The 10,158-nt window shown below is 49.9% G+C and overlaps 1 protein-coding gene across 1 annotated transcript in view; it reads right to left on the reverse strand.

Moving 5' to 3' along the window:
- The window catches only part of LOC144610858 (lysyl oxidase homolog 1-like), a 14,222-nt gene extending 5,035 nt beyond the window's left edge, over window positions 1-9,187 (reverse strand). The window contains exon 1 of the mRNA XM_078429827.1: window positions 8,071-9,187. Coding sequence (XP_078285953.1) covers window positions 8,071-9,187 — 1,117 coding nt within the window. The remainder of the gene's footprint in view (window positions 1-8,070) is intronic.
- Window positions 9,188-10,158: the final 971 nt, after the last annotated feature.

Here is a 10,158-nt window from a genome sequence, read left to right on the forward strand (position 1 = left end):
GATGATCAGCCATGATCACAATGAATGGCGGTGCTGGCTCGAAGGGGCAAATGGCCTCCTCCTGCACCTATTTTTTATTTTTCTATGTTTAGTGGATTTGAGAGGCTAATTGTGTTTCTATACTATCCTCTAATGAACTTACATGGGGATTTTACAGAGTAATTAGTGAATGTGCTCTGGGGAAGGTACATGTACAGCAGAACTGTCCCTGTCACCACCAAGTACACCGAGGTTGCGGAGGACTGACAAATGACTGCCTTGGGTGACGATGGACTAAAGAGGGTGGCAGGGATACGGATTTAATGCAGGGTTCAACAAGTGAGGTTGTGGATGTCTGGAGAATGTAGTGCTGGAATTCAGGAGGTCACGTTATGTAAGTTCAGTTTAGAGATACAGCGCAGAAACAGGCCCTTCGGCCCACCGAGTCCGCACCGACCAGCGATCCCCGCACACTAACACTATCATACACACACCAGGGACAATTTACACTTACACCAAGCCAATTAACCTGCAAACCTGTACGTCCTAGTGCATCAGCCACTGAAAGGAAGCGTGCAGGTACAGCAGGCAGTGAAGAAAGCCAATCGAATGTTGGCCTTCATAACAAGAGGAGTTGAGTATAGGAGCAAAGAGGTCCTTCTGCAGTTGTACAGGGCCCTAGCAAGACCGCACCTGGAGTACTGTGTGCAGTTTTGGTCTCCAAATTTGAGGAAGGATATTCTTGCTATTGAGGGCGTGCAGCGTAGGTTTACTAGGTTAATTCCCGGAATGGCGGGACTGTCGTATGTTGAAAGACTGGAGCGACTAGGCTGTATACACTGGAATTCTTGTGTTTCTTTTTCCCTTAACAAGGAGCTTTTAGTTTAGACATAAAAGCTGGAGTAACTCAATGGGACAGGCAGTATCTCTGGAGAAAAGGAATAGGTGATGTTTCGGGTCGAGACCCTTCAGATAAAGAGTAAAGGGAGAGGAAACCAGAGATATGAAAAGGTACAGAAACTTTGAAGGCTTAGCTTGTTATCTTTTCTATTATGAAATACAAGATTGAAGATTAAAGGGTCAATTAGGTTTTGCTTTTAAAGATAGTGTGGAAACGGCCCTTTAGCTTACCTGTACAACGCCGAACATCGGCCACCTGAACATTTTACATGAGAGAGAGAGAGAGAGCAGGAAGAGAGAGAGAGAGTCTGTGTGAGAGAGGGAGAGAGAGAGAGAGAATGGGGAGAGAGAGAGAGGGAAGGATAAAGGAGGAGGGGAGAGAGAGAGAGAGACAGAGACAAAGAGAGAGCGACAGAGAGAGAGAGAGAGAGAGAGAGAGAGAGAGAGAGAGAGAGAGAGAGAGAGAGAGAGAGAGAGAGAGAGAGACAAAGAGAGAGTGACAGAGAGAGAGAGAGAGAGAGAGAGAGAGAGAGAGAGAGAGAGAGAGAGAGAGAGAGACAGAGACATAGAAACATAGAAAATAGGTGCAGGAGTAGGCCATTCGGCCCTTCGAGCCTGCACCGCCATTCATATGATCATGGCTGATCATCCAACTCAGTATCCCGTACCTGCCTTCTCTCCATACTTCTCTCCAGAGAGACAGAGAGAGACAGAGAGAGAGAGAGAGAGAGAGAGAGAGACAGAGAGAGAGAGAGAGAGAGAGAGAGAGGCAGAGAGAGAGAGAGAGAGAGAGAGAGACAGAGAGAGAGAGAGAGAGAGAGAGAGAGAGGCAGAGAGAGAGACAGACCAGAGAGAGAGAGAGAGAGAGAGAGAGAGAGAGAGAGAGAGAGAGAGAGAGAGAGAGAGAGAGAGAGAGAGAGAGAGAGAGAGAGAGAGACAGACAGAGAGAGAGAGAGAGAGAGAGAGAGAGAGAGAGAGAGAGAGAGGAGTGGGGCAGAGAGAGAGAGTGGGGAGAGAGAGGGGGGATGGATAGAGAGGGGGGGAGAGAGACAGGGAGAGAGAGTGCTATATTCCAACCACAACACGCTAATGGAAACTGGCACGTCTTGCTTTCACACATGCTCCAGCTAGCAGAAATTGCCTTCAGCTGACAACAGTCTCGTTTCTGGATCAAAGCTTACTCCTAGAGAGATTTTTGTCTTTGAGTCAAGACTCAGATGAAGACACGAAACAGACATTCCACTGATAACTGTGGTCATGTTTCTGCGCAATAATTATTTTTGAATTATTTTAGTTTGAACCTTTTATTGAAAGTCAGGATATCGACGAACTTTAACAAATGGGCACTATATCCCTTGTTTAAATTGACTAATGTAATGTGTTCATCTATAAACAGTGATAGTGGAAGTTGACATTGGAGAATTAAATTATAATGAAGACAGACACAAAATGTCGGGTAACTCAGCGGACAGGCAGCATCTCTGGAGAGAAGGAATGGGTGACCCCTCTTGTGGTCTAGAAACATAGAAACATAGAAAATAGATGCAGGAGGAGGCCATTCGGCCCTTCAAGCCAGCACCACCATTCAATATGATCATGGCTGATCATCCAGAATTAGTACCCAGTCTAATTCAATTGAGTCGACAGAAATGAATTTCAAAGGCACAGTATTACAACACAAATATTAAGTCTATTTGGTCTATTTAGTTTAGTTTAGTTTTAAATTAGGAGGGTGCATAGATAGGATGTGCAGAAAGGAACTGCAGATGCTGGTGTAAATCGAAGGTAGACACAAAATGCCGGAGTAACTCAACAGGTCAGGCAGCTTCTCAGGAGAGAAGGAATGGGTGACGTTTCGGGTCGAGGCACTCCTTCAGACTGATGCATGGATAGGATAGGTTTAGGTTTAGAGTGTGGTGAATCTGTGGAGCCCAAGTCAGTGGATGATTTTCAGCTACCAGAATAACAAGAAAGATCCCGACCCAAAATATTGTCAAACCCTTTCCCTCCACAGATTCTGCCTGACTCGGCACGGTGGCGCAGCGGTAGAGTTGCTGCCTTACAGCGATGCCAGCGCCAGAGACCCAGGTTCGATCCCGACTACGGGTGCCGTCTGTACGGAGTTTGTACGTTCTCCCCGTGACCTGCGTGGGTTTTCTGCGAGATCTTCGGTTTCCTCCCACACTCCAAAGACGTGCAGGTTTGTAGGTTAATTGGCTGGGCAAATGTTTAAAAAAATTGTCCCTAGTGTGTGTAGGATAGTGTTAATGTGCGGGGATCGTTGGGCGGCGCGGACCCGGTGGGCCGAAGGGCCTGTTTCCGCGCTGTATCTCTAAATCTAAAATCTAAAATCTAAAATTTCTCCACCAGAAATAGACACAAAGTGCCTTAACGGTCAGGCAGCATCTCTGGAATGCAAGGACAGGTGGCAATTCAGGTTGGGAGCCATTTTCAGACTTTGTGTCTATTTCTCCAGGGATGCTACCTGACCCGTGGAGTTGCTCCTGCACTTTGGTGACCATCACCGTTATTTCTAGGTTGAGCACTGAGGCCACACAGTGGAGCAGCGGTAGAGTTGCTGCCTCATTGCACCAGAAATCCGGGTTCGATCCTGACCACGGGTGCTGTCTGTGCGGAGTTTGTACGTTCTCCCCGTGACCACGCGGGTTTTCTCCGGGTGCTCTGGTTTCCTCCCACCTTCCAAAGACGCGTTGGGTTTGTGGGTCAATGGGCTGCTGCAAATTGTCAATAGACAATAGACAATAGGTGCAGGAGTAGGCCATTCGGCCCTTCGAGCCAGCACCCCAGTGTGTAGGATAGAGCAAGTGTTCGGGAAATCGCTGGTCGGCATGGACTCAGTGGGCCGAAGGGCCTGTTTTCACACTGTATCTCTAAACTAAACAGGAAATCTATCCTCTTGGCATCTGTACGAGCCGTAATACAATAAAAAACAGAAATAAACTGAATATAGACAATAGACAATAGGTGCAGGAGGAGGCCATTCGGCCCTTCGAGCCAGCACCGCCATTCAATGTGATCATGGCTGATCATTCACAATCAGTACCCCGTTCCTGCCTTCTCCCCATACCCCCTGACTCCGCTATCCTTAAGAGCTCTATCTAGCTCTCTCTTGAATGCATTCAGAGAATTGGCCTCCACTGCCTTCTGAGGCAGAAAATTCCACAGATTCACAACTCTCTGACTGAAAAAGTTTTTCCTCATCTCCGTTCTAAATGGCCTACCCCTTATTCTTAAACTGTGGCCCCTTGTTCTGGACTCCCCCAACATTGGGAACGTGTTTCCTGCCTCTAACGTGTCCAACCCCTTAATAATCTTACACGTTTCGATAAGATCCCCTTCCTTCTAAATTCCAGTGTATACAAGCCTAGTCACTCCAGTCTTTCAACATATGACAGTCCCGCCATTCCGGGAATTAACCTACGCTGCACGCCCTCAATAGCAAGAATATCCTTCCTCAAATTTGGAGACCAAAACTGCACACAGTACTCCAGGTGCGGTCTCACTAGGGCCCTGTTCAACTGCAGAAGGACCTCTTTGCTCCTATACTCAACTCCTCTTGTTATGAAGGCCAACTGAAGCAGCCACTTACCAGGAGAAAGGAAAAGACAAAGTGCTGGAGTAACTCAAGGGGTCAGGCAGGATCAATGAAGAACATGAGCAGCTGATATTTTGTGTCAGACTGCAAGAGCAGGTCAAAGATAGTGTGTAAAGCTGTGAACGTCTCACCTACTGACACCACACACAGTCCTTTCCAATGTCGGCAAGACTGAAGTCATGAGTTTGACGGAATACTCTTCCCTTACCTGGATGAGCAGAGGAACCTTTAAGATACTCAATGTCATTCAGGTCAAAGGAAAGGACACAAAGTGCTGGAGTAACTCAGCAGGTCAGGCAGTATCTCTGGAGGACATGGGCAGGAGATAAGGATGTTGCCAGGACTTGAGGGTGTGAGCCGCAGAGTGAGGTTGAGCAGGCTGGGAATCTATTCCTTGGAGCGCAGGAGGATGAGGGGGGATATATAGAGGTGTACAAAATCATGAGAGGAATAGATTGGGTAGATGCACAGAGTCTCTTGCCCGGAGTAGGGGAATCGAGGACCAGAGGGCATAGGTTCAAGGTGATGGGGAAAGGATTTAATAGGAATCTGAGGGGTAACATTTTCACACAAAAGGTGGTGGGTGTATGAAACGAGCTGCCAGTGGAGGTGGTTGAGGCTGGGACTATCCCAACGTTTAAGAAACAGTTAGACAAGTACATGGATAGGACAGGTTTGGAGGGATATGGACCAAGCGCGGGCAGGTGGGACTAGTGTAGCTGGGACATGTTGGCCGGTGTGAGCAAGTTGGGCCAAAGGGCCTGTTTCCACGCTGTGTCACTCTATAACGTTTCAGGTTGGGGCAAGCCTGTATAACTGGCAAGCCTTCTACCACCGTAAACATGCTGCCAAAACTGTTGAGTTACTCCAGCGCTTTGTGTCCTTTTGTGTATGAATCAGCATTTGCAGTTCCTTGTTTCAAGACAAAGATGCTACTTGAACATCTGGAGTAACTCAGGAGATCAGGCAACATCTCTGGAGAACATGAATGGGTTATAGACAATAGACAATAGACAATAGACAATGGACAATAGGTGCAGGAGGAGGCCATTCAGCCCTTCGAGCCAGCACCGCCATTCAATGCGATCATGGCTGATCACTCTCAATCAGTACCCCGTTCCTGCCTTCTCCCCATACCCCCTCACTCCGCTATCCTTAAGAGCTCTATCCAGCTCTCTCTTGAAAGCATCCAACGAACTGGCCTCCACTGCCTTCTGAGGCAGAGAATTCCACACCTTCACCACTCTCTGACTGAAAAAGTTCTTCCTCATCTCAGTTCTAAATGGCCTACCCCTTATTCTTAAACTGTGGCCCCTTGTTCTGGACTCCCCCAACATTGGGAACATGTTTCCTGCCTCTAATGTGTCCAATCCCCTAATTATCTTATATGTTTCAATAAGATCCCCCTTCATCCTTCTAAATTCCAGTGTATACAAGCCTAATTGCTCCAGCCTTTCAACATACGACAGTCCCGCCATGATGTTTTGCGTCAGGAACTGAAGAAGGATCTCGACTGGAAACGTCACCAATCCTTGTCCTCCAGAGATGCTGCCTGACCCGCTGAGTTACTCCAGCACTGTGTGCCCTGGAGTGTTTTCTAAGGCTGGTTCTCTCACTAACACATGGGGTCTCCCCTCACCAGCCACCACGAGCAGCTTTACGCAACCATCCCAAGAATGTCAATTATCCTTGTAGGAAACATTAATTTCACGGTAGAATTGGCAAAAACAAATCCTTGCTTCACGTGCAGGAAGCAACTGCAGATGCTGGTTTAAACATAGACACAAAAAGCTGGAGTAACTCAGCGGGACAGGCATCATCTCTGGCGAGAAGGAATGGGTGACGTTTCGGATCAAGACCCTTATTCAGACTAAGGTATCACAAAATGCTGGAGTAACTCAGCAGGTCAGGCAGCATCTAGGAGAGAAGGAATGGGTGACGTTTCGGGTCGAGACCCTTCTTCAGACTGACCCGAAACGTCACCCATTCCCTCTCTCCTGAGATGCTGCCTGACCCGCTGAGTTACTCCAGCATTTTGTGAATAAATACCTTTGATTTGTACCAGCATCTGCAGTTATCTTCGTATACCAATGGTAAAGGACACAGGCCATTGTTAGCTGCTTGCAAGGTGAGAACGAGGACAGATATGAGGCCAAACGCAAATTGGAGGAACAGCATCTCATATTTCGCTTGGGCAGCTTACAGCCCAGTGGTATGAATATTGATTTCTCCAACTTCAAGTAACCCCCGCACTCCCTCTCTCTCCATCCCTCCCCCACCCAAGTGGCACCAGCTTCTCGTTCTCACCCAGCAAACAGCTAACAATGGTCTGTTTCCTTTATCATCCTGACTTTTTTTGCATATCTTTCATGCATTTGTTCTGCATCTCTCTCTCTACATCCCCGTCTGCATCACTCCTTTACCTTTCCCCCGACTCTCAGGCCGAAGAAGGGGGGTCTCGACCCGAAACGCCACCCACATATAAGATTATTAAGGGGTTGGACACGTTAGAGGCAGGAAACACGTTCCCAATGTTGGGGGAGTCCAGAACCAGGGGCCACACAGTTTAAGAATAAGGGGTAGGCCATTTAGAACGGAGATGAGGAAAAACTTTTTCAGTCAGAGAGTTGTGAATCTGTGGAATTCTCTGCCTCAGAAGGCAGTGGAGGTCAATTCCCTGAATGCATTCAAGAGAGAGCTGGATAGAGCTCTTAAGGATAGCGGAGTCAGGGGGTATGGGGAGAAGGCAGGAACGGGGTACTGATTGAGAATGACCAGCCATGATCACATTGAATGGCGGTGCTGGCTCGAAGGGCCGAATGGCCTCCTCCTGCACCTATTGTCTATTGTCACCCATCCCTTCTCTCCAGAGATGCTGCCCACCCCGCTGAGTTACTCCAGCATTTTTGTGTCCATCTTCGGTTTGAACCAGCATCTGCAGTTAGAAACTTAGAAAATAGGTGCAGGAGGAGGCCATTCGGCCCTTCGAGCCAGCACTGCCATTCAATGTGATCATGGCTGATCATCCAACTCAGTACCTGCCTTCTCTCCATACCCCCTGATCCCTTTAGCCACAAGGGCCACATCTAACTCCCTCTTAAATATAGCCAATGAACTGGCCTCAACTACCTTCTGTGGCAGAGAATTCCACAGATTCACAACTCTCTGTGTGAAAAAAAACCTTTCTCATCTCGGTCCTAAAAGACTTCCCCCTTATCCTTAAGCTGTGACCCCTGGTTCCTTCCCAAACAAGAATCTACCTCTCCGATTGAGGTAGGGTCTCGAAGAAGGGTCTTGACCCGAAACGTCACCCATTCCTTCTCTCCTGAGATGCTGCCTGACCTGCTGAGTTACTCCAGCATTTTGTGAATAAAAACCTTCGATTTGTACCAACATCTATTTTCTTAATCTATCTCTCTGTCTCTGCTTTAAACATGTCCACGTTAGTGCAAGTGCAATGTGTACCTCTGCCGGCGCGGTCCTTAAGCTGTGACCCCTGGTTCCTTCCCACACAAGAATCTATCTCTCTATCCCTGCCTTAAACAAGTCCACGTTAGTGCAAGTGCAATGTGTACCTCTGCCGGCACGGTCCGGTCTGAAGACGCTGCCCAAAGCCAGGCGTGGTCCAGGTACCTGGTGGCCCAGTTGCACCCCACCATCGGGCAGGGATCTGGGCAGTGGGTACTCCTCCGCGTTACGTTGGACGCCAGATCGTGTCCCATCTCCCGTCCTGGGGTGGCCGGTGTCCAGCGAGGAGGTGGAGCCGCTGGAGATGGAGATGGTCGGGTTGTCCTCCACGCCAGCCAGCGCCTGGTCGTACAAGCTGTGCATGTAACGCCTGTCCAGCCCATCGTTGGCGGGGGGAGGTTGCTGGGGGAGGTCGGACGCTTGCCCCAGGGCTCTGTAGGGCTGCATGCTCTCTCCATAATCCCCGTACCTGGGCCTGGCTTGGTAGGGGTGACCCCCGGGGATGTCCGAGTGCCCCCGGCGGTAGGGTAGGGTCTCGCCAGGTGTGTCCAGAGCCCTTGGAGGAGCGTAGTCGTAGCTGGGCTGGTGGTAGGGGACGGGGTAGGAGGGTCGTTGGGGCAGGGGCAACTGCTGGTAGGTGGTCTCTGGGTAGGAGGGTCGTTGGGGCAACTGCTGGTAGGTGGTCTCTGGGTAGGAGGGTCGTTGGGGCAACTGCTGGTAGGTGGTCTCTGGGTAGGAGGGTCGTTGGGGCAGCTGTTGGTGGGTGGTCTCGGGGTAGGTTGGCAAGCGACCCCTGTGCCAGACTGGGGAGGTGGGCTGCAGGTACCTGTGGGTGTTGCTGGGGTCTCCAAAGGTTCCCTGCCTCCAGTTGTCTGGCACTTGCCCGAAGCCGAAGGGGTGTCTGGTCTGGCCCCTGACCGTCTCCGAGCCCACCCTGTGGGTCTGGGGTCCAGCCTGGCGTCGCCCAGTGCCCGCTGGTCTCCTCTCCCTCAAAGACCCCCCTCCCAGCCAGACCCTGGGGCTGGTCCGGCCGCCGGGGACGTACTCTGAGCCCGTGTTCAGGAGGCTGTAGACTCGCCCGTTGTTCTCCCATTGGATCATCTGCCTCCAGGGATCAGTAGCAGCCTCGCCCCCTCTCGCCTGGGCACCCACTCCGGGCAAGGTGGGTGAAAGTAACAAGGGTACACACCAGCCCAGCAACGCTGCCACCAGCCACCGCCCCATCCCCTTGAGCTGTGAACAAGGGAACTTCTCCAAAAGTCTCTCCCCACCCCCCCCCCCCACACACACACAAACTCACACACACACAAACTCACACACACAAACACAAACAAACTCACACACACCCAAACTCACACACACACAAACTCACACACACCCAAACTCACACACACACAAACTCACACACACACACACCCACACACAAACAAACTCACACTCAAACTCACACACACACACCCACACAAACTCACACACACACACCCACACACAAACTCACACACACACACACATACAAACCCACACAAACTCACACAAACACACACACACAAACACACACAAACTCACACTCACACAAAAGCACACACAAACACACACTCACCCACACACACTCACCCACACAAACTCACACACACACACACACACACAAAAACAGCAGCTAAACAAAAGGAGAGAGCTCTCCAGCCTTTCTTCAACAAGGGCTCAGATCCCAGGGCAGTTGCTACAAAGCTCCCAACACGTTAGACACGACTATCTTCTCTCCCCACTGTTCCCCTTGCCTCCCCACCCTTCAACACCGCCGACCCACCACTAACTTATCCACTCTGTACCCTCCCCTCTCTGGTCCTTGCGATCCTTGAGCCCAGCGGATTTCCCCCCCCTCTCTCAAGAACAAAAAAAAAACCAAACCTCCAGCCTTCGCCACACCTCTTATTTCTTTCCCCACAGCGTTAACTTTTATGCACAGATTAGATATTCCTTCCTCCGCTCTTATGGAGGAGCTGTATTTTGGTTTCTTCTCTCAATGTAATTCCTCCCCCTTCCCCACCCACCCAGCCACTGTCTAATCTCCCCTCTCAGTCTGAGATTTCAGTTCAAAGCTCCAGAAGCATTTCCCCAGCACCACGTCACTATTTTTTTCGCAACAGCCTCTAACAGTTGACCGTGAGGTTTAATAGGGAGCCAAGAAATGAAAT

This window comes from Rhinoraja longicauda, chromosome 38 (genome assembly GCF_053455715.1).
Source record: "Rhinoraja longicauda isolate Sanriku21f chromosome 38, sRhiLon1.1, whole genome shotgun sequence".
Lineage (NCBI taxonomy): Eukaryota > Metazoa > Chordata > Chondrichthyes > Rajiformes > Arhynchobatidae > Rhinoraja > Rhinoraja longicauda.